Source organism: Furipterus horrens, unplaced genomic scaffold (assembly GCF_987537825.1).
Source record: "Furipterus horrens unplaced genomic scaffold, mFurHor1.1.pri manual_scaffold_8, whole genome shotgun sequence".
NCBI lineage: Eukaryota > Metazoa > Chordata > Mammalia > Chiroptera > Furipteridae > Furipterus > Furipterus horrens.
Window position 1 is genome coordinate 97,267,722 of NW_028327178.1, and position 27,997 is coordinate 97,295,718.

Below are 27,997 nucleotides of genomic sequence, written 5' to 3' on the forward strand. Positions count from 1 at the left end.
AATGGAAGGGCAGATAAAGTGCTTCCCAGACAAGGTAAAGCTAAAGGACTTCATCATCACCAAGCTATTATTATATGAAATGTCAAAGGAACTTACTTAAGAAAAATATCTAAATTATGAACATTAAAATGACAACAAACTCACAACTATCAATAACTGAGTCTAAAAAATAAAAACAAAATCCAACTAAAAAAAAAAAAGATAAGCCTTTGGGAAAACCAAAGGAGCCTGGAATAATTTTGGATAGTTGTACTTTCTGGAAAAGTGCTATATAAAGGACGTCATACCAGACAATCACAAAATCTACCCCCTGCTCTCAAATTATTTAAATAATTCTTGGTTTACACTAAAAATTAGGATAGGGTGGCACACATAACCAAAATTTTTGTTGAATATAGGATAAGATTTGGTTCAGTATACTTTTAAGTATAAGTTAATAAATGGTTTCCTTTTCTTCATATGTAATAATGGCTCCTACTTCGCCAGCTTGTTATAAAGATTAAATAAGGGTATTCACTCACTAACACATGCAACTAATACTTTTTTGTACCAGGGACTAAATGAGGTTCCAGGATACAGCGATGAGCATGTGTCACATAAACCACTAAGAGGAGAAGACATATAATGCTATGAGAGCCTATGTAAGGGAAAGTCAACCTAGCCAGAAGGTGTATTAGTTAGTTATAGCTGTGTAACAGATCACTAAAAACTTAGAGGCTTTGGACAGCCTACGTATTATCTCACTATTTCTGTGAGTCAGGAGTCTGGGCATCGCTAGTTGGGTCTTCTGCTGTGAGACGCCCAAGGCTGCAGTCAAGGTGACAGTTGGGCTGCATTCTCATTTGGAGGCTGAACTGGGGAAGAATTGCAGCTCCTAGAGACCACTCACAGCTCCCTGCCACATAAGCTTGCTCAGCATGGCTGTTTACTTCAGCAAGTCAGCAAGGAGAGTCTGCAGCCCTGCTAGTCTGTAATATAATCTTGGGAGGGACAGCCACCCCCCCAACTCTGCCATAATCTGTTGGTTAAAATCAAGTCACAGGTCCCGCCCACACTCAAGAGAAGGGGATAGCACAAAAGGATGAACTCCAGGATGCAGGGATACAGAGGGTCACCTAAGAGTCCAAGCCATCCAAGGCTTCCCTGAGGAAGTAACAATGGAGCTGGGATCTGGTACAATGACCAGCAATACTGTGTCACTCTTTTGCTCAACAACCAGCAATTGTTTCCTCAGTTACCATGCTTTTGCCCCATATTCGAGGCCACACAGGCTGTCTCCTTGCAGTCACTTTCTCCAGTACCCATCCATGCCTTCATTTACCACTTCCACCCATTGAGGCAGCCCCTGCCTCTCCTGTATATACTCCAAAACTTACATGTAATTCAAGGCTGAGCATAATGTATTGACCTTCCGTAAACAATATTTTTGGACATATATTTAAGTGAAGAGCACCATGCTAGACCCTACTTGAATTGCAAAGCATAAGGAGACATGGTCCTGAATGTCAGACACAGGGTGGGGAGCAGAAGGTCAACTCAAATAAAAAGAAAAAGAAAAGGTTCCTCTACTGAAGATTAAGGTCATGGAGCAACTGGTAAGTCCTACAAGGGAGTTTAGAAGCACAGAAAGCTCCACTTCATATAATGCTTCATGATCTTTCAGCGTTCTTCCCTAGGCTGGAAATCATAAGCGGTTTCCAAAAGAGTTCGGTCAAACTGACGTTTTTCCGGGAAGGACAGTTGGAGTGGGAACTGCCCAGCGGCAGCCCACGCTGCCAGGCAACCTGGCCAGGCGGGCTCAGTCCTTGGCTGGCACCAACGGCTTCGTTGGAAGGAGTAAGGAACAGCAAGAGAAGTCTCCTTCCCTCCAGCCCAGGGGGATCATGGACCACATCTAGGGCTGGTCCCTGAAAGGCTGGGTGAAGAGACCTCAGTAGCTGCGCGATCTTAGCCAAACCAACAGGTAAAGGGACCAGGCAGGGAAGGGAAAAGGAACCCGGGCGAGCGACCCTCCGAGTCTGGCTTCCTTGGGAGGTAAGCTGGCCGGGGACCAGCGGCCAGCAGGGTGGGGCCGGGGGCGGAGCCAGCGGGTCCGGCGCTGCCTCCCCAGCCCCGACTCTTAGCCCCAGAATATATTAGCCTTGGCCCTGAGACTCCAGCCTTGGACCCAGGCACATGCCCGCTGCTGCTATAGGAAGCTGAATCTCTGCAGATGTCTCAGTGAGCCGAAGCAGCCTGGCTCTAGGGGTGGGGGAAAGCCTGGCTCCCTCTCAGTCTCTCCCCCTACCCCCTGCATCTTCCCTAGTGCCCACTCCTCCTAGAAGCCAGGGGGCTTCTGCTCAATACCCATTTATCATTCACTCAAGGACCTCGACACAATCAGATTCCTTCCCCACCCCACCCCCCAATTCACCTCACCTCACTTTCCATCCACAACAGTGAACTACCCAAGACCTTGTACAAGCTAGTCTCTACACCTGAAACATTGTTCCCACCCTTCTTCACCTAATAAGTTCCAGCTCCTTCTTCAGGCTTAGTCAGGAACGCTTTCCTTGATCCCTCCCATCCTGCTGTGGGCCCCAGGGCTTGGCCTACCTCAGCCCTCCTCATTTCACTTCATAGTGGCCTGACTGCCTGCCTGTTCTTGTCTTTCCCTTCTTCCTCCCTCCTCCTCCCCCAAAGACTGTGCTGTGGCTGCAGCATCTCCAGTGTCTGGCCCCGACGTGGTGCTCTGTAAGAGCATAAACACCTTGCCTGGTGGTCATCTGTACCTCTGCCTGGATGGGAGACCCCTACAGTCACTTCATGTCTTTGAGCAGCAGGTCTCAGATTAGAGCATGAATCAGAATTGCCTGGCTGGGGAGGAGAGTATAAAATAGAGATGGCCAGGCACCATCCCCAGACTTTCTGATTCAGTAGGGCCTGAGCTTTCATTTCTAGTAAGTCCCCATGGGCTGCTAGCCCAGGGACCAACTGTAAGAATCACTTAGAGCATCCATTTCTTCATTGCTAAAATAAGATAACTGCTCTTCCTACCATACTAGGTTTATGAGAACAATGAGACAATGCAAATAAAGAACTTAGCATCGTGTGTGAACCCAGTAGGTGCCCAATAAATGTTTGCAGTTGCTAACGGCAGTAAGCAGGCGATACGCCCAGCAGAGAAAACATGAGCAGGAGCAGAGGAGGAAAGAGCCCAAGCAGGGCAGCTGGGCTGACAGGAGAGCCAAGGCCAAGCACAGCAGCCAGGCAGTCCAAGTTGCATTATGGAAGCAGCTGGGAGCCATGTAGAGTTCTGGAGCAAGGCAGTGACAGGTGGAGGCCATTGCTGGCAGTAAATTCCACATACTGGGTTTCCCTTGGCTATTTGATCAGGCACTGGGTTGCCAGATTTAGCAAATAAAAATATGCCCTGGCTGGTGTGGCTCAGTGGATTGAGTGCTGTGCTGCAAACCAAAGGGCTGCCAAGTTTGATTCCCAGTGAAGGCACATGCCTGGGTTGCAGGCCAGGTTGCCAGTTGGGGGTGTGCAAGAGGCAACCACACATAGATGTTTCTCTTCCTCTCTTCCTCTCTCCCTTCCCCTCTCTCAATAAATATAAATAAATAAATAAATAAATAAATAAATAAATAAAATAAAGGCTATCTAGTTAAATTTGAATTTCAGGTAAATAATAAATAATTTTGGTATTAAGTGCATCCCAGTATTGCATGAGACTCACACTAAAAAAACCCTATGTTATTTATCAGAACTTCAAATTTAACTGGGCATCAGTTATTTTTATTTGCTAATTCTGACAACTTTAGCCAGATACCAACTGCCTCCTCCACAACGCCCAAGTCTGCATGCCGGAGGAAGAAGGTCTCGGGCTCCTCTGCCTCCCTTCCCACCTTCAATGAGGCCATCTGGAGTGGCCAAAGCTGCAGGCCTGGGTGAGTGGGTCCTTCCACTTCATGCCAGGTTCACCCAGCAAGAAAGTACTGGGACAGAGTAAATAATCATTGGGTCTGTGACTTAAAGCACAGAAGACTGCCTAGGTCCATAAAGAAGGAAGTGCAACCTGCACTCATGGGTTAATCAAGAAACCAACAGTTGTCTTTGGTATAGGCCCATCTGGGGAGCATACCCTGGCAGAAGAGAAAATAGCCACTATCCTTAACCCCTGAAAGGGGCAGACACAAGCACCCATGTTGCTTCCAAGCTAAAAGGATCCACTGGAGATGGTGATATAAACCATAGGTTAGAACAGGGTGGGCCCTGCCTCGTTCAGCTCAGTTGGGCATTCAGAGGTTATACTACCAGAGTCTGTCTCTGCCTCACCCCCATAACCACCAAATCTCTGATGACTCATAGTTCCAGAAACAAGCCTGTCAGAAATTCAATTTCTGCAACAAACTTTATAACAACTTTTTCCCCCTCTAACAAAGAATGATAAAAACAATTTGAGCTCCATCTTAAAAAAATATTTGATAAATATTATTTAACACCTACTACATGCCCTGTGCTGTGTTTGGCATTTTATTTAGCTCAGTAGTTCTCAGCCTTGGCCACACATTGCAATCACCTGGAGAGGTTTTGCTTGTTTGTTTGTTTTTGTTTTGTTTTAATTCCAGTACCCCAGGTATCAGTGTTTGCCCCAGACACAATTGTTCCAATGTGCAGCCACAGGTCAGAACCCATGATTTAATTCCTTCTGGTTAATCCTCACAATACAATCCCGAAAGGGAGGTTTTATCTCCATTTTGCAGATGAAGAAATTGAGACTCAAAGAGGAGTAACTGTGGCACAACCTCTGATCTCTCCTTCCTTCCTTCCCAGGCTCACTGGAGGGATTGCCGAGGTTTCCAGGGCTTCACTGTTACATATAATAGTTATATATAATGCTTCCACAAAAATGTTTGTGGCATGGCAGGGCCACCTTGAGCTAGCCCTGCTCCCAATAGGACTCTTCTGAGATACCAACCAGACACTGCCTGAGTTCAGGACTGACACCAAATGACTTTTGCTAAAGCAAAGACAAACTGAGGTTCCAGCCAGGTCCTGTCTTCTTGAGTCACAGAACAATGGTGGCCACCCCTCACTCTTCACTGCCATGTGTTTTCTAAGTCTGGCTCTTTGCCATTGAGCCCCACCCCTCCAAGTCTTTTCTCAGTGCAGACCTCTTTACAGTAAATCCCCTCACCTTCTGAGACTTCTCAGCACATCTTCTTTGCAGGGGTCACATCCTCACAAGCTGTCAGGGACATCTTTGATACAGAGACGCGAATCAGAGGTCCAGAGGGAAATAAACGCTCCCTGGTCCGAGCCTCGCCTGTGGCTCGCCCGCCGATCTTTTCAGAAGTGCGCTCACCTGAGCTCACCTGGACTCACTTGTTCCGTCCCGTGGAGCTTGCCGGTCAGAAGATGCTCAGCTGGGCTAGAAGGCTGGTGTCTGCCTGCCCTCTGCTGGCCAATGGCGGTATTGAGCCCGCTGCCGCTCCACCAGTGAGTTGATAGCGAGAGATCATTTATTGAGTTCCTGCTGTATGGCAGGCACTGAATGGGGTTAAGGTTAGTGTAAGAATAAACGCGACCTGCTCTCACAGAGTTCAAATCCAAACGGAGAGGCAGACAATGATCACATAGTCATTCAAGCAAATATAAAATTGCAACTGTGGGCTACGTGAGCGTATGATAATGAGGGTCCTGTCCAGTCTGCGGGCTGGGTTAGTATAGAGGGGTCAGGGGAAGCTGCCCCCAAGTAGGGGACGTTTGAGCACCAGGTGCCTCACAAAGTCATTTCACGTAATGTCAAAAATCCTGCAAGGTGGCTATCCCCTTTGACAAAGCAGGAAACGGGCTCATATTGGGGAAAACTTATCCAATCACATAGCGAGCTGAAGCAAAGTCAAAAGAACCTAGGTCCACCGTATTCGAAGGGCCCCGCTTTACCGGCGTTCCTGGAAGTGCGACAGGTGGCAGGCCACCTGCACTTTGCTTCTAGCCGCTCTACGGCGCAGGGCGGGGCAGGCGTGGAATCGGCGTGGGGTGGAGCCTGAAGTCTGACCCTACCCCGACTCTATAGGTGAAAGGGCGGCCTTGGGCGTGGAAGGCAGGGCGGGGGCGGGGTCTCTTCAGGGTGGGGGTGGAGCCCTCCCTTGACTCGTGGAAGGGGCGGAGCCGGGATCTCACCCTGTCCTAAAGGAGCCGGAAGCGCCAAGTGAGTACAGGGCCAAGGACGCTTACTGGCTGACCCTGTGCACTCAGGTAGAGGCGGCGGCTCTGGGTCCCGGAGGTCCGGTGGGCAGCTTCAAAGGTAGGGCCCAACCCGGGCCCGCGAAGAGGTACCCCTCTCCCCGTCCCGCTTTGCCCCGCCCATCCGTCCTGCTTTTCGACCCTTATTCCTTCCTGTTCTTTGGCCTGAGCCCATCTCTAGACATCAAAGGGAACTCTCAGGGGTTGAGGAACTCACTTCCTCCTTGTTCCTGGCCCAGAGACTGCGGGGGAGCCCCCCGACATCCAGGATGTAGGATCAGGAGTTATGGAGATGCAACAACCTTTCAGGGAAGTCTGGTCCAGCATCATCCCAGGCTGACTGTCCGTCCTTGGGGAGGACACCCAGCCTCTCTGGTACTGAGTATTCTCAGTTGGAAACCAGGATCTGACTCTTGCCGTGCCTGCGCTGAGACTGGCATGGTCCGATGGGGCAGCTATGAAGGCTCCTGGGGAGCTGGGGGTGGTTTTCTCTCTGCCAGAGCTATAGCAATTCTCCTCCTGCTCCCTCCGATCTAGGTTGAGAGCCCTGCCCCCCCATCTCTCCCTAAATCTGGGCTCCTAGGAAAGCTGAAAGCTCCCACCCAGAGCAGCTCGTTCTGGCTTCCCTGCGTGGAGTTGTGTGCTGGCTTGGGAGGCCTGTGGATGTTCCCAGAGTGGGCTCTGAGGCTTGGGCACCCTGTGAGGCCTGCCTGGAACCCACTTGGCTCACTTTGCAAACAGTGGGGCCACCATCATTCAGGGCCTTGAATGCTGAGTTAAGAAGTCTAAACTATGGGGCGGGACAGTGCACTGGATTCTGACCTGTGGTGTCATCAGGACCAGCCTGGGTGAGTGGGGCTGTCACAATGCCAAAAAAAGATGCTACTGCTGATAGGTGACATGTATGGGCATTTATTGCAGGCTAGTGCTTTTCACGGATTATGTCATTAATTACTCATGCATCCCTTAGGTTATCCCCATTTCAGAGGCTGAAACTGAAGCTCAGAGAGGCGAAGAGACTTGCCCAAAGTCACAGCTAGTAAATGTCATGGAGGGAGTAGAATCCAGTCTGGCACCTAACCTGCAGGGTCCTCTTGTTGTCCTCCAGCATCTAGGCATCCAGTAACAAAGCCTCGACCTCGAACAGCAGGAGGAGAAAGGAGGGACCAGATGAGCAGGAGATTGGGGACTAGGATTCAGAGAGTTGGGGGTGGGGGTGGGGGTGGGGGTAGGGCGATCCATGAGTCCTGACTCGGGTTTTGGAGGGGAGATGAGGTGTTTGATTTTAGACATGTTAGTCTGGTGAGAATGATGGCATAGGGGAGCCAAGCAGAGCTTCCCTCCATCCAGAGAAGACCAAGGAGGCAGAGCTGGGTCCTGGGGAAAGGAGATGCCTGCAGGGATGGGTGCAGGTAGAGAAGGGTGACCCAGGGCCTGGCTAACAGGAAGTCCCTCCAAATGATGAGCAGACAGACGTGGAGGCAGCCACTCGTGGGGGTGGGGAACAGGTTGAGGAATGAATTCTAAGCTAAGGAGGGTTTGAAAAATTGAAGTTTTGTTTCTCAGAAGGGGAAACTGAGGCCAGCCTGGCACTTGCCTGAGGACAATCCATGGATGGATCAGTATAGGACCCAGGGACCCCTGGGTGACATCTCTGCCATTAAGCTCTTTCTAGTACCTAGTGGCTCTCAATCAAGGCCAATTTTGGCAATGTGTGGAGACAATTTGATTGTCACAACTGGAGGGAATGTACTATTGGGATCTAGGGGGTAGAAACCAGGGTTGCTGCTAATCATCCTACAGTCCCCCCACAACAAAGAATTATCCAGCCCCAAACAGCAATGGTTCCAAAGTTGAGGAACACTGTACTAAGTCAAGCTGAGCGTGACACCTCTACCCCCCAAGCTCTTTTGCCCTCAGCAGGGCAGATAGCTCAGGCTCGGGCTTCCAGCAGGGCAGACCTTTGCCTCTGCCCCTGGCCTGCCCCTCCCAGGATTACTCCTTTATTCCTGGAATCTTCTAGAGTCCTCTCTGCTTTTCCTGGGCACAGTGGTCTAGAGAGTCCTACCCACCACATGTCTGCCATTGTGAGTCTGTCTCCCCAGACTTATATTCAGAGAGTTTGGTGTTAGGCAGGGAGAAATCAAAGTGGAAATTTTCACATAGCACAGAGTAGGTGCCTTGCAGATAAAATATTTATTATATTTGATTGATGTGTTCAGGGTCCAAAGAGTTTCATTTTATCCCAGTTTTCACTTTACCAGTTGAAATTGTGCCTTATGTTTTTGAAGCTCCACACTTCTAACAAGCTCCCAGGTGCTGCTGGTGTGGCTGGGCATGGACTGCCCACTGAGTGGCACGGTATTGCAGGGCTATGCAGAGGGGGCTGTGGGCTGGGCTGCCCTCTCTGCAGACAAGTGTGTTGTGGTTTGGGGACTGTGGAGTGGAAGGAACCATGGTATCGAGTCAGGAAACCAGGATATGAGTCAACAATCCCTACCCCCATCTATGGCTTCTTAGCTTAATAGAGTTTGGAGAAGTCACTTAACTTCTTCGAGGGCTGGTCTTGCATGGCAGGCTGTTCTCCAGGGATTCTGATTCAGGGGCGGAGAGTGGGAAGTGCCCTGTGGAAGTGGATGGGCTGTGTCTGGGCAACCAGAGGGGCAGTGGGTCACGGGCCAGGCTGGGGGGGGGGGGGGGCAATGAGCTGAAGCGGGCAGGCGGGCACGGTGCCAGCGTGGAGGCGGCTCTCATCATGGCTCTGGCTTTTCTCTGTGGCGGCCACAGCCTCCTGCTTCTGGCTCGCCCAGCTGCGCCTGGTGTGGGGACCAGTCTGGCTGGGGGAGGAGGAGCAGCTTTGGGCACCACAGGCCAGCCCAAGGCCTGAATGTGGGTCTGAGGACTGGGGATCGGGGCTGAGAACTATGGCCTAGAGACTCTGGGGTCCATGGGTGGACTGCCCACTCTCCCACGGGAACTGGGAAGGACTTTGGAGTTTGGAGCCTTGAACTGGGTGCCTCCTCCACCCACAGCTCTCAGAGATGCCCTGCCTTGAGTATCTGACTCCAGGAATAGACTTGGGCAGAGCCTCGGGCACCGGAGTACTCCCATCCCTGGTTCCTCACACATCAGCCACGACGGGCCAGCAAGGCCCCTTCTATCTCCTAAGACCAAGAGGCAGCAAGACGGCTGAATCCAAGTCTGAGATGGAAAAATTGAGGCTCCTGCCTCTCCATTTCCTGGGAAGATATCAGCCTGTTACCCAGCAGGGGCCAGGGCCTGATATATCACGAGGCTTCCCCCACTGACCCCAGGGAGGGGTGCCTGCCTCCTCTTGTTCCCACAGTTGGGCCTCCCCAGTGGTTCACACATAGGGTTCTGCGGCCGGGGCTCAAATCCTGGCTCCCTTCCCTCCTAGTTGTGACATCCTGGGCAAGTCACTCCGCCTCTCCTGTCTGTAAACAGGAGTAATGACACCCACTCAGCCAGCCTTGTAGGTTGTTGTGAAGAGAAAATGAGCCCCGCCACTGAACACTGTGGCCCTTATTACTCATGGCATTTAGAGGCTCAGAGAACCCCAGTTGCCTTACCCTGTGCCCTCATTTGACAGATGTGGGGAGCGGCACCTGGAGAAGGGAGGCAGCTGCCCAGGAGTCCCGCAGGTGGTCTGTGGGTGAGCCAGAGCTAGAGCTCACATCTGCCGGCACACCTCTCGTCTCCTGACGCTGCCCATCTTCGGAGGCGTTCCGAGGGCAATACATCGTAAGTCCGGGGACTGGGGGTCAGGCTGCAAAGCCTCTCCGCAGAGGGAAGGGGACCAGGCCTGGGTCCCAGCACCACCTGCCTCCCTTTGCCAGCCACAGCCATGAACTACGTGGGTCAGCTGGCAGGGACCGTGTTTGGGACAGTGAAGGAGCTGTACCAGGGCCTGAACCCAGCCACACTGAGTGGCTGCATCGACGTGCTGGTGGTGAAGCAGGTGGATGGCTCCTTCCGATGCTCGCCCTTCCACGTGCGTTTCGGCAAGCTGGGTGTCCTGCGGTCGCGGGAGAAGGTGGTGAGTGCTGGCGGCCGGCCGAGGGGCCACTGCTGGGTGGGCCTTGAAGCCAGGGCCGCCACTGCAGTCCCAGGAGAAAACCCACGTCTCCCTTAGGTGGGGGTCTGTCGTCTGGACAAGCTTCCCTTCTTTCGTGTTTTCTTTGATGGTTTGCAGTTTGCTCAGGGTTTTAGACCGAGAGCGTTCCTATTTTTCCCCAGGAAGCAGCTCAGTGGAACCATCAGACCCGGCTCCATCTTACTAAGACCCCACCTGTGTGGTCTTGGCAAGTTGCTTCACCTCTGCAAAACATTTTCCTCTTCCTGGTGATTCAATAGGAGCTGAGGACTCTCAGGCCAGGCCTGCCGGTGACACTCAGGGGTTAGCTCCTCCCCCTTAGGAAAACTACTGTTTTCACTGGGCTCAGGCGAGTAGGACAGAGATTTCTGTCAGCACTGAGGTCTGGTATGTGAAGAGGTTTGAGGGGTCCAGACTCCCTGCACACTGAGGCGGCTGTGAACTTTCCGGAATCCAAATAGGACAGCCTAACCTTGTTGGAGACAGTGTAGCTAAGTGGTTAAGAGCTTGGGTTGTGAACTCAAACTCTGGGTTTATAGCCTCATTTGGCTACTTCCCAGAGAGCTATTTAGCCCCTCCCAGCCTCAGTTTCCTCATCTATAAAGTGGGGATAATGACAGGAGCCACTGCCAGGGGTGGTTGTGAAGCTTAGCAAGAGAGTCTAGATGAAGCACGATTCTAAGTCCCCAGGGATGGTCATTCCTGCCATTGTCCGTGTACTCAGCCAATGTCTGAGCACTGTCCTGGGGCGGGGGACTCAACAGTGACAAGATGAATCAGTCCTTGTTCTTACGGGCTGTGGGAGAGAGAGGAATGCAGAAACCAAGGCATAAACGAGAACACTTGCGACCATGATGGTGTAACAAAGCCTAGAGGCCCGCGAGCTCAGCCAAGCTCTCTGAGGAAGTAGAGACCCTCAGCGTCGGGGGCAGCCGGGTACACTGAGGGCTCAGAAGACAGTTCCGGCAAATGCAGGGAGCCCATGTCTCCTGGATCAGCGGGGAGGCCAGTGCCCCAGTGGACTGGAGTGTGGCGGGGGTCATGCCCCCCTTGCACCATCATGCCCCATTACAGGTAGACATCGAGATCAATGGGGAGCCTGTGGACTTGCACATGAAGCTGGGGGATAGCGGGGAGGCCTTCTTCGTGCAGGAGCTGGAGAGTGATGACGTAAGTACCTGCCCCTGCCCCTTCACTGGTGCCCCCTCTGGGCGGGGCCTTGGGGTTTGTCACTGTCCCCACCCCTGGGAGTACCCCGTCAGCGAGAGTCTGATGCACGGGCTGGGGTAATGCTGGCATTCATGATACGCTATGGGAACCGGGGTAGAATTTGGTGGTGGGGGTTGGGGGGTGGCAGGGGCAAGGGCTGACGTTTCCCAGGGAAAGTTGGGGAAGGTTTCTCAGAAGGGGACACTTGAGCTGGTCCCCTGAAGGGTGAGAAGGGGACCTTCCTCAGGCAGCTTGGAGAGGAGTTGCTGAGGAGTGGTAGGTGCTGGAAAGCATAAGATGGCTCATTCTAGATCTGAGGCCGGCTTAGTGCAACTGGAACATGGAAGTGTGTGGGTGGGGGGTGAAGAGAGAGGTGTTTGCAGGGGGGAGGCAGGCCTGGCACAAGCACTGAGCCCCTATGTATGCCAGACACTGCGGTGGACTCAGATGAGGGGCGACACCTGCCTTCAAAGAAGGTTCCCAGACCAGTCTGAGAGACAGACACATAAACAACGGGTGATGAAACTCTTTGATCACTGCAGTGAAGGGGGTTGGAACTGACACTGAGGACAGTCAGGGCAGACTTCCTGGAGGAGGTGATGGCTAGCTGAGTCTTAAAGGGGAAGTAGCTGTCTACTGAGGTAGGTGTGGGCAGAGAAGATGAGAGGTTGATGCCCAGACTTCTGCCCAGACAGTGTGGTTCATGCAGCTGCTGGGCTGAGGATGCTTTATCTCTGAGGGAGCTCTGAGGCCATGCTGCTGCCGCCACCTCTGTCCAGCCTCCAGGCCTGTTCTCCTGACCCCAAATGCGCTCCCTCCAGGGCCCAGGATGCCTGGTGAGGACAGCAACCTCCTAAGCCGTAGCCCTGCAGTCCTGCCCCTGGTTTTCTCCATAGGAACACGTGCCTCCCCGCCTGTGCACGTCGCCCTTACCTTGGGGAGGCCTGTCTGGGTTCCCCTCAGACTCCCAGCTGGGTACAACCAGCGAACCAGAGCCCATCGTCTCGCATGTGGCCTCCACGGGGAGGAAGAAGAAGCTTCGTAGGAGGAAACCGAGGCGGAAGGAGGACATGGTGGCAGATGATTCTAGTTCTGAGGATCTGGAGGCAGGCCCTGAGAGTGAGCCGTCCCTGCTGGAAAAGCCAAGGCTGGAGCCCCCAGGGTGTGTAGGGGTCAGCTGGAGGCGAAGGGTGGGAGGATGCCAACTGGACTTCAAGCACTGTTTGATCTGCTGGTGCTATGTGACCCTGGGCAAGGGGCTTGACCTCTCTGGGCTTTGGTTGCTTCACCTCCCCAAGCCCTGGATGTCCAGGTGCCCATGCCCTGTCCAGGGTGCCCTGTGCTATCAGTGAACATTTATTTCAATGTGGCCTCTCAGCAGTATCCAGTTGGAAGGAGAGTCCTCGTCACAGCCCACAGACATTTACCCCTACTCCGACGGCGAGTGGCCCTCCCAGGCCAGGTGAGAGTCCAGGTGGGCTGCAGGTGGGGACCCAAGCCCAAGGTTTCAGAGTGGTTTCCATTTTTCTAATAAATAATGACTTAGGACACATTTAATGTGTTTACCAGCCATCTATATATCTCCTTTGTAAAGTGTTTAAGTCTTTTGCCCATTAAAAAAATGGTGGTAAAATGCATATAACATAAAATTTACCATATTAACCATTGTAAAAATGCACCATTCAGTGGCACTGAATATATATTCACCGTGTGCCACCATCTAGTACAAACTCTATCTAGTTCCAGAACTCTTCCATCACCCCAAATGGAAACCCTATACCCATTAAGCAGTCACAAACTTATCCCCCTCTTTTTTTAACTGGACCGCCTTCTTATTATTGATTTATAGGCGTTCTTTATATATTTATATATTCCGGATCCAATACAAGCAAAAATATGTGTTGTAAACATTTTTTCCCAGGCTAGGGTGGGCAACAGGCTGGCCTGGGGGGACCTCTGAGTTCTTGTTTCCCGCAGCCTTTCATCGGGTGGGTTAACATCCCCTAAGAGTGACTCAGAGCTGGAGGTGAAGAGCCCTGAGCCCAGCCCCCTGAGAGCTGAGACCCACATGCAGTGGTCCTGGGGGAGGCTGCCCAAGGTGAGTTCCTCTGTGTCAGCCCCCCACCCCTGCCTTTCAGGGGCTCCATGGCCCCTGCGGATAAGGACTGGAGTTATTAAGACGTGGGCCACCTCCCCAAGGCCTTGTGGGGTGTGGGAGGTAGGCCCTGCATCGGCCTGGCTGCCACCTTTCCCCTTTTGTTTGACTAAAGGTGGCCAAAGTGGAGTGGCTCCTGTCCTCGATGGTCACTGATGGCAGCACCGGGGCAGCCTTACCTCCTCAGGGAGGGCCCAGCACCCCTGACCTTCGGCCTGACACAGAGGCGCCTGCTCGGGGGGGTCCCCCTCTCCTTGCCCCTGAGCAAGAAAAAACCGAGACTCAGAGGTCCAGGGATGCAGGTCTCTCTCCTGCCTCAAAATCATGGAGCTGGGCTGCTCTGGAGGGTCCACCTCCCCCCGGGCAGCCAGAGGGGGTCTCTAGGAAGAAAGGTGAGTGATGGCTGGACCCTCTCCCCCACCTCCCCCAGTGCTTAGCCGGCTTCACATTACCTACTGTGTGCCAGGCATGGTATTTGGCACCAGCCGTCACAGAGCTCACAGTGCAGTGGGGCAGACAGAGGGCGCACACGTAAGCCAGGAAGAGCAGGGTGGGAGCTGTTCAGATCCCATGGTCAGGTAAGGCCTCTGTGAGTGGGTGATGTTCGAACTGAGACATGAACAATGAAGACCTAGCCAGGGGAGGATCAGGGAGAGAGAATTCTAGACAGAGGGAGAGCATGTGTCAAGGCCATGAGGAAGGAGAGAGGTTTCACGTCTGCGACCCGAGGCAGCTGGTGTGTCTTGGTGAGCCAGGTCAGAGGGTTAGGAGAGGGAGCTGGGCTCACCAGTTGGGGTTTATCCTGAGTGCACAGCGGGGCACTGGGCGTGGGCTGCCCAGATCGGGAGTCACTGACTACATGTGGCTGTGGAAAGTTAAACTTAAGTAATATTTAAAATTCCATTTCGCCATCACAGCACATTTTAAGTGTGCACCGTTCTGGATGTGAAGACACAGGACATTTCTGTCACTGTAGAAAGTCTGCCAGACAGCACTGCTTTAGGGGGTCCACAGGCCAGGGGGTCAGGTACTGCTCACACTACTGAGCATGTATTAGGTCTGCAGGTGCCCCCTCCTCTGCCTGCAGGCTCCATGAAGAGAAGCCAGCACCTGGGCCCCAGCGACATCTACCTGGATGACTTGTCCTCTCTGGATTCTGAGAATGCAGCTCTTTACTTCCCGCAGAGGTGCCAGGGTGTCCTGGGACAGGGGGCCATCAGACCAGGGGTTTGCTATCAGGGGCCTGGGGGCGAGAGGCCCCTCCTCACAGCCTCCTTGTATTCATGTCATTGTTGGCCCCTTTCCCCCAGTGACCGTGGGCTGGGGCCCAGGAGGTGGAGTGAACCCAGTAGCCAGAAGATGCTGGGGGACCCCAACCCTGAACAGGAGGAGCCAGAACCCACCCCAGACACAGTGGACACGATAGTGCTGTCTCTCTGTGGGGGACTGACTGACAGCCGGGACATTTCCTTAGGTATGTCCTCCCATGGGCCCTTCTTAGGACTGGCGCTGAGCCTGGGGGCTGGGTGGGCAGCAGAGGTGAGAGGCAGGCCAGGCTCCCCTGCCTTCTCTGCCCTGTGGAGCCCACACTCAGCCAGCAAAGGGGGGCCCTGCCGAGGCCCCGTGAAGCAAAGGCTCTGTGCTCAGCTGTGACTTAGCCTGTGCATCCAGGACAGCCAGCTCCTGGGGTGGGAACAGCAGGTGCACGACCACAGGAAGGGAGGAGCCCTGCGGGAGGCCCTAGTGGTGGAGTGCGGAGGGACGGGAGCAGCAGGTGTCCGCCTGCCCCCTCACTCTCTGCCTCTGTGCCCAGAGAGGTTCAACAAGCACCTAGTCTCCTACCAGGACCTCGCCAAAAACCCTGGCCTCCTGGATGACCCTAACCTGGTTGTGAAAGTCAACGAGAAGTAAGTACCAGGGCTGCGCTGCTGATTGCCACAAAGAGTCCCCCTGCCCCTTTCGTGGCCTTGTACCTCCTATAGCCCAACACCATGTTCTGTCCCTCCAGGCACTATAACTGGGCCGTAGCTGCCCCCATGGTCCTCTCCCTGCAAGCCTTCCAGAAGAACTTGCCCAAGGTAATGGCGAGAGCACCGCTGGGCCTCCCACAGAAAGTGGCCATGGCCTTGGGGTAGGAGACCCTTAGCCAGGAAGTGGGGGGTGGGCAGAGATAGGCCTGGGCCTGGAGCTGACTGGCTGCAAGACCCACTCTGAGAGAGGAGACTGAGGTCCCCCTGAAGCCTCCTCCATGCTATGTGGACAAAGCCATAGCCTTCCCTGGTTTCCTGGCATAGTTGAATCCCACTGGACTTGGACCTGACTTCAAAGGAGCTCAGGACAAACCGAAGGGGGATCAACATTCAACAGGAGCATGCCTTCAACAGGGGGTTTCAGCCCAAGAGACGAGGCTTGGGAGATGGGGGTCCCTCTCCTCACCCTTCCCTGAGAACCTCTCCAGGTTGGGCTGTGGGTGATTGCTCTTTATCAGCACACATTTGTTGTGCACCTACTGCGTGCCAGGGACAGTCATGCCCTCAAAGACAGTCAATCAAAGACTCGGACAAGTGAATGTAAAATTCAACTGTGAGCATTGGGAAGGAGAGGCTGCAACAGGGAGGTTTGCTGAGCAAGTGCCCACTGGGCAGAGAATGGAAGGATGAGTAAGCCTTAAGCAGTTGAGAGGCAGGAACATCTGTAGATGCTCAGATGTGGGAAGGCACCAAGCCCCTTCAGTCCCTCCCAGAGCCTCCACCCAGTGCTGACCTGCCCCTGCCCCCTCTGCCCTTGTGGAAGTGGTCCAGGGCCCTGCCCTGGTCTCTTGTTCTGCACTTGATTAGAGTTGCCCAAAGAATATCACTAACCAGATGGTAGACAGCTGGAGCCTCCCTTCGGTGATGCTCAGCTCCATCCTCTGGCTGGCTCTGGGTCTGAACTAGGACCACAGCCTGTAGGAAGGAAGAGGGTCACTCTTCTGCATGGCCATCCTCATCTGCACAGACCCACCATCGAGGCCCCTGGGAGACTCCCCCAGTCTGTTCCCAGCTCAAGTGGGCACCCCAAGCCCATGTCCTCCTAACCTGGGTGGACCATTCTGTGTTTGTAGGAAGCACAGATCTAATCGGTATTTTTCACAAGGTCATGTTGCCCCCACCAGACAGTAATGGTAACAGAGAGGAAGCTGTTCATGGGATAGAATCACTGACCTTAGGAGCTGCTTGTGTTGGTCTTGGAGATTGAAGGGAATACTGGCTATAGATTGTCCTTCCTGCTGCCACTTGGTGGCATCATGCAGGGAGTACCAGATTTTGAGAAACTCAAAGCACTGACTCACAAAATTGGGAGGCCAGGCTGAGGTTAGGCTAGAGGTCAAGGGTCGGGGCTGGGATGGAACAGGGATGGTCAGGAGTAGTCCTTGGTTACGTGAGTCCCGGGATGGAGGTGGGTATGCTTCCTCAGCCTCCAGATGTTGGCAGCACCTTGCTGATGGTCAGCCCCAGACTCTGGGCTCATGGTAACCCCGAGGACAATCGAAGGTGGGCTTGTGTGACACAGGGAAAAAATGCCATGGCCTTTCTCTGCACACAGAGCACCGTGGACAAGCTGGAGAAGGAGAAGATGCCCAGGAAGGGTGGGCGGTGGTGGTTTTCCTGGAGACGCAGGGACTTCCCGGCCAAGGAGGTGGGTGGTCACAGTCACAGGGTGGGGCCAGCCCAGGCAGGAGATGATCATTCAGTAGATGAATATTCTTCCCACAGCAAAGTGCCCAGAGGGAGAAGACCACAGACAGGGAGCCAAGGGGGTGAGTTGATCTTTCATCTGGGAGCCAGGGATGGATTGCCCTTGGAGGGCAGGGGCGGAGCCAGCCCCTCTCCCCCAGCCATGGTTCTTTGTCACTGCCCAAGCACTTCTACACCCTTTCTTTTTCCTGAGCAATGCCCCCATTTCACAGATGGGAAAACTGAGACTTAGAGATTTATACCAAAGGCCCACTGCTGAGAAATGGAAAGCTGGAACAGGTGCCCAGACAAAGGGTTACCACGTTAAGGGTGGCAGGGCCTCCCTCCTCCATCAGGGGCCCTCTGACCTTGCTTCCCCTTTTACCTCTGAACTGACCCAGAATGCCCAAGTTTGGGGTCAGGGGGGATGACTAAGGATGAATCAACTGAAGCCAAGGCAGGTGAGGTTGGGAATAAACCCTAGAACACACTTCTAGGTTTTCTCGTAAATATCTCCAAATCAGGCACTGGCATGCTGGCCACAGAGAGGGCTGGGGGCTGAGAGCCCGGGCCCTTGGCTCCAGCTCTGCTGTTCCCTTTCTGGGTGTAGACTGCCAGGAAGAATACTTTGTCTGCTGCCACCCAGAGGGAAGAGTTTCTGATCCTCTGGGCAGCCTCTGGAGGGGCAGGGACAGGCCGAGGCTCCATGCAGCCGGGTCCAAAGGGTGTCTGCTGGGAGTGTAGGTAGGGCCTTTGGCTGGGGGAGGTGTCCTGAGAGCTGGGCTGCCTGCAGAGAGAAGGCTGATGTCCTGAGCAGTGAGGATGATGCCCCAGACAGCCCTGTGATCCTTGAGGCTCCCTCCCTGCCACCCTTGCCTCCAGCCTACACTCCGGCCTACAAGAAATCCCTCCGCCTCTCCTCTGATCAGATTGTAAGTGCGTGCACAGATGGGGGGGGGGGGGAGCATGGGTTGGCGACAGCTCCATCGCAGAGCCCCACAGGGCCCTGCTAAGGAATGGCCCCGCAGAGCCATGCATTCACCAAAGCCCAGGATCCATCTTCTTGGCCACCTCTGCTTGATTACCTCCAGGGGCAGGGGACTCACTTCTTTATGTGCCAGTCTATTTCTCTGTCAAATGCTCTAACTGGAAAAGCTCTCTCTATGCCTAAAATATCAAGCTGCAGTGGGTTGGCTGGCTCTGGGTCTGCCCTTGGAAGCCATACTAAAGGAATCAAATGTTGATGGTGGCCTTCAGATTGGCCCCGGAGTCATGTTTTTGAGCTCAGTAACTGGTGGTGCCTGTAAGAAGAATGTTTTCTCCCTGAGTATGACTGCATGGTCATGGAGGTGCCCAGGGGAGTCTGGCCGGTCTGGTGCAGAGCAGCTGCCACCCGTTTGGTACCCTGGGGCTCACACCCGATGTGGCCGAGAGCTGCCCAGACCCTTCTCTATGGACCAAGAACAGGGCTAGGGTCTCTCTTTGAAAGATGTCCCAGGTATGCTAGCCCCCAAAGGACTGCCTATCATGTTCCCCACAGGGCCCCTCCTGTGCAGTGGGATGTCTCCCTGCCAAGGGCAATGCCAGCCTTGGGGCTGATCTGGGAAATGTGAGTGGGAGCCACAGGCCAGGCTTTGTCCTTGAGCTTCACCCTGGCACTGAGCAGGCCCCACCAACACTCCCTCACTTCCTCCTCGTGGGCGCCCTCTGCCCATGTGGATGTGTCTGTGTGTGGCTCTCTGAGGGACTCAGGCAGGTTCTCTGAGTTGGGAGGGAGAGGGGAATGAGAGGCCTGGGGATCAGAGGCCACAGTTTGGGGTGGCAGGGGGTAGACAGTGCCTGGCTGTGGCAGATCACAGCTCCCCGCCTTTGCCCGGCCCCAGCGGCAGCTGAACCTGCAAGAAGGTGCCAATGATGTGGTCTTCAGCGTGACAACCCAGTACCAGGGCACCTGCCGCTGCAGGGCCACCATCTATCTGTGGAAGTGGGATGACAAAGTGGTCATCTCAGACATCGACGGCACCATCACCAAGTGAGGCCCGGTTGGTGGGGGAGAGAGGAAGGGCCTGGGAGCTTGCCTCACTCTGTGCTGGGGGACTGGGGATGGGGAGAGAGGCCCTCCCAGTGCACCTTCCTGGGGCTGGGCCCCATGCATGGAACAGGAGGGCCACATGAGGCTGCTTTCAGTGACCCCTCCTCTGGGACCTAGGTCGGACGCTCTGGGCCACATCCTGCCCCAGCTGGGGAAAGACTGGACACACCAGGGCATCACAAGTCTCTACCACAAAATCCACCTGTGAGTGCCAGGGCCAGGGCCGGGGCCGGGGCTGGGGCAGGGCCCCAGGGAGTGGGTGACAGGACATCTTAGGTCACCATGGCCTCAGCCCTGGGAAGCCAGGCTTGGGCACCAAGCGGGCCCACAAGGGAAGAAGCCAGGCCATGTCCCTGGAGAGGAGAGCCACCCACCGGTCCTCCATCTGTAGCAGACTCATCTCCTGTGGTCTGGGGTCTGAATCTAACTGCTGAACTTCAGGCTATGGAGGAAGTCCACAGACTTGCTCAAACCCTTAACTATCTTGGTCAGTCTTGGCCTTGGGAGTCTGTCCATGCTCCTCCTACTGTGGCCGCCTCTCTCAAGCCCAGCCCGGCGGTTCTCCCCAAGTCCCTTCCCTGAAAAGGCCTCTGGGTTTGGAGGGCAGAGCACCAGGGTGGGCTGAACTGGCTGAAGCCAAGAGGGCAGGATGGGCAATGGCTTGCCCCTGATGGCCCTGTGCCACCTGCCCCCACCCCCAGAAATGGATACAAGTTCCTGTACTGCTCGGCACGGGCCATTGGCATGGCTGACCTCACCAAGGGGTACCTGCAGTGGGTGAGCGAGCGGGGCTGCAGCCTCCCCAAGGGCCCCACCCTGCTGTCTCCCAGCAGCCTCTTCTCTGCCCTGCACAGGTAACCCCCCTATATGATACGAGTACCCACCCCGGGGGGAGTGCAGGCCCAGTGCCAGCCCAGCACAAGGCCTGTGTCCCCTGACCCTGCCATCCTCTGATGGCTGCCCCTCCTCGGCTGCCTTCCCTGCCCACGGCCCTGGCTCCCCAGGGAGGTGATTGAGAAGAAGCCAGAGGTGTTCAAGATCGCCTGCCTGAGCGACATCCAGCAGTTGTTTCTGCCCCATGGACAGCCCTTCTATGCCGCCTTTGGGAACAGGCCCAACGTGAGTGTCTCCTCCCCAAGGGCTGGGGCCCCTGTCCCCACCTCCCAGCCCACCAACCCCTTCTTGACCCCCACAGGACATCACTGCCTACCGGCACGTGGGCCTCCCTGAATCTCGAATCTTCACAGTCAACCCCCGGGGAGAACTCATCCAGGAGCCCATGAAGAACCATAAATCCACGTAAGGTCCCTCATGCCTTGACACATCCGCACACCCATCCTCTCGCTGGGCCCCAATTCCACTGCCCCACTGGGAACGCTCTTCCTTGCCCACGGCTCCCAGGCACAGTGCAGTCTGCCTGATGTGAGAGAGGCTGTGGCCGGGTGGTACCTCAGGCTCTCAGTACTGACCCTGTTCTGCTCACAGGTACGAGCGGCTCAGCGAAGTGGTCGAGCTCCTCTTCCCGCCTGTGGCCCGTGGCCCCAGCACAGATCTGGCCAACCCTGAATACAGCAATTTCTGCTACTGGCGGGAGCCACTGACCCCTGTAGACCTCGACGCCCTGGCCTGAGCCTGCCCTGGCTGCCCCCTCCTCCCTGGCCTGGCCTAGAACTGATTGGGTGTCCCAGGGCATAGGGGGTTGGAAGTTAGGTGTCACAGGACGAAGCTGACAGGGAGGAGGGGCAGACCAGTTGGCAGCCTCTCTCTTCCCTTCCTCTTTCCTCTGCCAGCAGAGCTGCAGGGGGGTGGGGCAGCTGACCCAGGCCTCAGCATGGCCCTGGCTTGTGCTAATTAAATGATCATCACCTGGGCCCTCACTTTGGGACTTTGCCTCACCTCCTGATAGGACAGAGAGAAGAGGCTTGAGAGCTGCAGGCGCAGGGAAGGTTGGTGGCTGCAGTGAGTAGTTGATTAGCACCTGGGAAGAACACAAGGCTCCCCCTGCCCTCTTCTAGGAAGTCTGGACCATCCATGCCCTCTGCGTCCAGACCCTTATATAGCCCTGGCCCCTCCCCACAGCTCTTGAGCTGTACACCTCAGCACATCCCTTGAGGATGCAGCCCCAAACCCTGCCAGACAGGTGGGGGCTGGCCTGCCGCCCTCCCCTAGCCTTTGCTGGTCAGTTCAGTGCCCACACAGCCGCTGAGTGAGCTCTTGCCTGAGGAGCTGTGGGAAGCAGGGCTGACACCCCACTGCCGCCTTCCCTCCCATTGTCTTTGGGGAAGAAAGTACCTTTGGAGAGGAGAAAAGCTTTAATCCGGCCCGCCCTCCCCCAATAGCACCACAGTGAAGGGCAGAATACCAGATGTCGAGAAACTAGAAGGCAGGGACCTGCACAACAGCACAGGAGGGCCCGTGCTGCTGTGGGGAAACTGAGGCCAGGGGCCTCAGCAGAGATAGGCATCCGGGTCTCTGGGACTGCGTAGACCAGATGAATACTTGTATCTGTAGACTGCTCCTCGGTAGTGTCCTACCTGAATTTCTCATGATGTCATGATCATCCTGGCGGGGCCAGGTGTGCAAGGACGTTGGAAACTAGGCCTGGAGCCCTCTCCCTCCAGCCATGGCCCCCTGCCCAGGGCCTGGCCTCAGTTGGACCATGACATACAGAGAGCAGCCCTAAAGATTTCCCCTCAAATAGAAAGGGAAGACTATGTGGGGACCAGAGTGCCCTGAAAACATCTTTGGGGAAGAAAGGAAGGACATAAATTGGAGGGGACCCCCAGACAGATTGCCTGGACCCAATCCCCTCCTCTGGGAATCTACAGCTACCTAAGCCTCACCTTGCGGGAGGATCAAAAGGAATAAAGACAAGTCTTGGCTGAGTCTGTGTTTCTGTTCCGTCCTGAGGGGCCTGTGAGGTGGTGGGAACCTCTAGTCCTTGGTTCAGAAACAGCACCTATGAAGCTGCCACATCAGGACAGTGCCAGTGGGCGGCACCTGCCTGCAGAAACTGAGCCCAGATGGCTGGGGAGAGAAGCTAAGGGGACGAAAGAACCAGAAGCCTCCATGGGCTTGGGCCTATTGCTTGCGGGCAAAGGGAGGTGTGGATAGGCTGCTGAGAGTGGACCTGCAGTCTTTGCACAGGTGCCGGCTCCTGTGTCCGCGCAGAACAGCAACTGGTGAACTGGACTGTGAGGTCTCTCAGGTCCACCCTGGCCTTCAAGCATGTCATACTTGCCTTGACCACTATTCTGAACTGTCCAGCTGGTGCAGCATAGAACATAGGTGTTCATGTCAGAGACAGTCATGTGGAGCTGGACCAAGACTGTTCGTTCAGTGGCCTCTGAAGTGGCATCTGTGCTGGCCTGAGGAGGCTGGGAGGCATGGTCTGGGCTCTAGGGTGATGCCCCCGGGTTGGTGGGATCTGGGTCCCGTCCAGCCTGCCTAGTTGGCTTGCCCTGGCCGTGCCTGCTCGGCCAACTGGGCCCGGCAGTCTAGCAGGTCATCCCGGAGACGGGCGATGTCCTGTGCATGCTGAGCCAGCGTGCGATTCAGCTGGTCCACATAGCCCCACAGGCCCTCCCTGGGCCTCAGTGACTCAGTGGGCAAGCTGTCCAGGTCTGCAGCCATCAGGCCCAGCTTCCCACACACACCCTCCACTTGTGCCACCCTCTGGTCGAAGTGGCCCACTGCGTGCTGGAGTTTCTGGGCTGTGTCCTGGCAGCGGCTCAGCCCGCCAGCCACATCGGCCACACCGGCCTTGAGTTGCTCCAGCTCCCCCCGTAGGCTCAGGACCTGCCTGTGGCCAGCACGCAGCCGTGAACCTTGGCTGCTGACCTGCTCCTGGATGGCATGGACCTCAGCCTCCACCTTGCGTTCCCGCTCATCCAGGGATGTGTTGGTGGCCAAGAAGACATCAGAGTACTGGCTGACAGAGTTGCTGAGTCCTGTGAGTGACTTGCTCACAGAGTTCAGATTGACCTTGAGCAGGGTAATCTCGCCCTGGAGTGAGCTGCCCGTTGCTTCCGCCAGCTGCCCCTGGACCTCAGCCATGGTGCCATTGAGCTGCTGGAGCAAGGCCGTATGGCTGGCCACCTGGTGTAGAAGGGCCTCTATCTGGCTCTGCCAAGCCTTCACCTCTGCCATGAGGTTGTTCAGGACAGTTGAGGTGGTGCTGGGGGTACATGAGGTCTCCAGTGAGACCAGCCGTTGTTCCAGCACTGCCAGCTCCGTCTGCACCAGGGGCCGTGCAGACCTGCCTGGAGGGGTGCTGTCGTGGCTTAGCTCCCCAGCCAGTGTCAGCAGGCGCTCCTCCAGGCTCTGCACACGCTCTTCCAGCACGGTCCTGAAGCCACCCACACCCCGTCCCCCCTCCTTCATCCCCAGACAGCAGCCCCTCCCTCCGCTCTCCGTCCCATTGAGGGCCTCCAGGCCATCGAGAAATCCATCCACACCCCCGTCGAGCATAGCAGCAGAGAGCCGTGTGAGCTCATCCCTGGTGGTGGGTCCATGGCCCCTCTGGGCCTCGGTGACGGCCTGCAGGTTCCTCTCGAGGCTGCCTACGCGGGCACTGATCAAGGCTAGCTGGCTGCAGCAGCTGCCCCCACCCGCCACGCTCAGGCCCTGCAGCCGGGTCCCAAGCTGTGAGAGCTCCCGGCGCAGGGCCAGCTCCCGGCCATCCAGGCTCTGGTGCAGCCTCCAGCTGGCCGCCTGACCTTCCTCGCACTGCTGCCGTACCTCCTGCACCCGCTGGTCGCACACATTCTGGACGCCCTGCAGCTTCTGCTCGAAGCCATCCAGCAGGCTCCCCCAGAGTCGGTGTAGCCGCTGGTCCACATATTCGTCCAGCAGGGCCAGGGAGGTCAGTGGAGACGGGGGTGCCCCCCGCAGCCGCTGCAGGTGGGCCTCGTGGCCGAGGGCCAGCCCGTGCACCTCATCCAGCAGCTGCACCTTGGTCCGTAGCGTGTTGCTCACCTCTGTCACCTTGCTCAAGATTTCGTCCAGCGAAGGTGTGAGCGGCCCTCCAGTTTTATCTCTGGGGTTCACGTACCCCTCAGGGATGACCCCAAAGCCCACAGGGGTAACAGGAGCTCTGGGGACACCAGTCATCCTGTTGGGGTCCTCATGGCTGGCCACCAGGCCGCTGAGAGTACCATATGCTTGTGCCAGGTGCTGAACCTCACCCTCCAGGCGTTCCAGCCGCTCGCCAAACAACTCTGGGCCTTTTCTTCCTGGGAAAGAGGAGAGAACCCTAGAGGTGTCCCTGGCCTGGCTCTCTCAGTTTGTCCTGTTGCCAAGCCACCTGAGAGATTTTCTATTCTAAGCCAGCTCTGCTGGGCATAGTTCTGTCAGCTTCAGGAGGAGGCCTGAGGACTCACCCTTTTGCCCAGCACGAGATGCGCCCTTCCTAGCCCTGCCCAAGCTCAGCTAGCCCAGGTCAGTGGCCTTCCCACCACCCCCATAAAATCCAACCACCTCGGTAGGGTCTCAATGGGCAGACTCACCATAAGGACTGGAGGCTGCTCTGCTGGAAGGAGGGGGCCTGGGGCCTGGGCCCAGCTGCCCAGAGGGAATCTGAGGCTCAGGCTCCGGCTGGGGTGGGGTGGCCCCGTGGTCTGTGAGGTGCTCAGGGCAGCCTTCCCCATTGAGCCCAGGGCAGCAACGCCAGGAGAGCTCCGTCACCATCTTGTAGCCAATCTTGTACTTGGGTCTGAGCAATGTGCGGTACCTGGGTCAGGGATGGGAGGAGGGCATAGCTCTGTACCTGCAGGCTGAGGTGCCCAGGTGACCTTGCCCCCTGGCTGGTATTCAGGACCACTCTCAGACACCTGGATATGGTCTATATGTCTTCCTGTCGCTACAAGACCCCCAAGGGTCTCCTTTCTCTGTCCTTAAGGTGACAGGGCCATGGGGTGGAAGCAGGCTTTGCCCAGGCTCAAAGATGGGTTAGAGCAGAAGGCAAGCAGGAATTTAGCCCCAAGGCTCTCAAGACCACCTGGACCTCCTTGAGCTCATACTGCCATCAGAAATTTCACTCTGGCTTTGGTGGCACCTTGAAGAATTCTGACAAAGCCCTAGCCCCTCCCCTGTGGGCTAGGTGGGTGAGGTGAGGGGTACTGCCCTGTAACTGGGGCAAGCAGCCCCTCTCCCTGCCTGGGGGGGGGGGCACTCTGGGCTCCCATCAGCTTAGTCCCTGTCACTCCTCCCTAGCCTACTCTGGAAACTCAGCTCTGGTCACAGAGACCGGTGAGAAGGCACCTTTGATTTTGAGCACAGAGGGGAAGGGCCAAGGGTGCAGGGCAGAGCAGGGGCCACTGTCGCCCCTGTTCAGCATGTACCTGTTCACCCACTGAAGGAAGACCCAGGGCATGTGCCCAGGGGTCCCAAGCAAACAGGTTTGTTTTCAGATCTGCACTTGAACCTCTCCAAGGGCAGAGCTGCGCGTCCCACCTATGTGCAACTACTACACGTCCTCATACGGCCCCATCTGTCCAGCCTGAGCCCCATAATCTGGCTCCCATCCCTTCCCCCTGACCTGGCTTCTCCACAGTCACCACAGCCCTGCTTGAGCCTGCCCAGGGTCACTTTGGCATCGACCACTGCCAGTGTGACCCTCTGTTCTCCCTTGTTCCCCCCACCCCTATCTCTTGCCACTGCTTCCTGGCCTGGTGCTGCCTCTCCCCTAGAAACCCTCCCCTGATTCCCCTGCAGGGTGGGCTCCGAGGGGAGCCTGCCCTTGACTCCTCCCTGGGCCCCTCTAACCCGCCTGTGTGGGGGCCAGAGTAGGCTCCCTTAGAGTCCAAGGAGTTACAACCCTGTGGAGTTGGCTGCTGCTCTCAGCTGAAGGCAGGCCCGGGGCGTGTGTCCAGGGATCCCGAGTGGGTGGGATGGGGGATGCACTCACGTGACTGTCCCAGGGCACTTGGGCCCCCATCCACATGGCCGGTACTCAGCCTTTATGTAGCTCTCTGCTCCCTCCTGTAGGACACAGGTCACATTCCTATGCACCACGTAGGCACAGAGGGCCCTGCAGGAGAGAATGGCATCCTTGGAATATCTGGCCTGGCCCAGGCCCCCTGGAGCTTCCTTGCTCCTGGGAGACAGGGCCCTTGGCCAGGGTCCTGCTGCTGGCCTCTCTAATCCCAGTCTCCCCCAACGGGTTGATCTCTGGGCTGCACCTGTACTAAACCAGGAGCCTGGCACAGCTGCCCTTTCTTGGCCTGACCTCTGCCCCCACTGCCTGGAGAAGAAGCTCCCCTGGATTCTCCAGTAAGGGCCTTGCCACATTCCCCTTCCCCAACTCCAGAGCTGGCTCTCACCTCCTCATTGCAGCATTTGAGGCTTCTGAGGTCTCGATGTAGTGCCTAGTGCCTTTGAGACCAGCCTTCTCTCTCCCTCCCTTGGCTGCTCCTGGGAAATGAGCCCCACCTGGCAGTTTCTGGCCCCTGCCCCTGTTCCTGGTTCCTCATTCTCAGATCACTTCTCCTACTGCCTCCTTCAGCAAGCCTGCTCTGACGTGCCCCTGCCCACTAAGTGTCAGCTGTGGGGTGGACTCTCTCCTGGTACAGTACCTCTCAAATGCAGCTGGGGTTCACTCCAGGTGGAACCCCTATTTCACCTGATGGAGGCCAGTTGGCAAGCCATTGCCTACTAACGACCAGATGCTGTGGCAGGCCACAGAGTTGGGGTGGTGGTTGCCTGGCATTAACCAGCCACCTGTGGACTGCTGTTGGGCTCTGGATCTACAGCAAGAACCCAAGACCCAGGAGCCCCCACCAGCTCTGTGACCCAGCCACATTGGGGCTACCAAGGAGTTGCTGGGGCCAGACTGACTGGGAGAGGGCGGGCCGCTGAGGGCTCCAGCTCCTACCTGGTGGGGCAGCGGAGCAATGGGAGGCCCGGGCACCGTGTGTGGGAGAGCCCCGCGTGCTCGTGTGCGGACCGCCCTCCCTCCTCCCTCCACCTGGTCCACCGCGCCCGGGGTTTGCACACAGCGCAGCTGGAAAATGTTACTTCGCTGGAAAGGTTTCCGCGGGCACTGCCAGGATCCCCGCCGCCGCGCCAGGCCCCCTCAGCTTATTTTTCTTCGCCAGTCCCATAGCATCCCGAGGCGTGGGGCGCCCGGCCGGCAGAGGTTCGGCCCCAGGGAGCCGCCCCCTCCGAGCCGAGGCCTCGATGCCCGGCACCCTGCCTCCCCCGCGCGCGGTCTGGGCAGGTGGGAGCGGCGGCGCGGGGCCCGTCCCTCCCGCTTCCCGCCGCTGCGCGGCCCGAGCTTACTTGTGCGGCCCCGGGCGCAGTCGCGGGCGCCATCCCGTCGTGTATAGGCTGTAGCGGGATGCACCATGCGGCACTGGCCGCGCGAGGAGCGGGGTGCCCTTGGCCTGTGCCTCTGAGAGCAGCGCCGCGACGGCGCACAGCCAGACCGGCAGGCGGCAGTGGCCCATCGCCGCTCCCGGGTCCCCACCTGGCCCCGC

General features: G+C 56.3%; 2 protein-coding genes across 2 annotated transcripts; one reads left to right on the forward strand and one right to left on the reverse strand.

Annotated features, from left to right (window-relative positions):
- Positions 1–6,174: 6,174 nt before the first annotated feature.
- On the forward strand, positions 6,175–22,405 carry LPIN3 (lipin 3). Its single transcript, XM_090286410.1, has 21 exons — positions 6,175–6,323; positions 9,845–9,996; positions 10,092–10,291; positions 11,423–11,518; positions 12,454–12,719; positions 12,936–13,019; positions 13,535–13,655; positions 13,828–14,104; positions 14,800–14,899; positions 15,023–15,186; positions 15,526–15,619; positions 15,721–15,790; positions 17,298–17,390; positions 17,468–17,511; positions 18,222–18,360; positions 19,312–19,460; positions 19,638–19,724; positions 20,222–20,374; positions 20,525–20,639; positions 20,716–20,819; positions 21,006–22,405. The coding sequence occupies exons 3-21, from the start codon at positions 10,100–10,102 to the stop codon at positions 21,148–21,150; spliced, it is 2,493 nt and encodes an 830-aa protein (XP_090142536.1). The 5' UTR covers positions 6,175–6,323; positions 9,845–9,996; positions 10,092–10,099; the 3' UTR covers positions 21,151–22,405.
- EMILIN3 (elastin microfibril interfacer 3) lies at positions 21,810–27,988 on the reverse strand. The gene is made up of 4 exons (XM_090286411.1): positions 27,801–27,988; positions 26,428–26,550; positions 25,028–25,251; positions 21,810–24,754 (listed from the first exon to the last, which is right to left on the reverse strand). The coding sequence occupies exons 1-4, from the start codon at positions 27,965–27,967 to the stop codon at positions 22,968–22,970; spliced, it is 2,301 nt and encodes a 766-aa protein (XP_090142537.1). The 5' UTR covers positions 27,968–27,988; the 3' UTR covers positions 21,810–22,967.
- Positions 27,989–27,997: the final 9 nt, after the last annotated feature.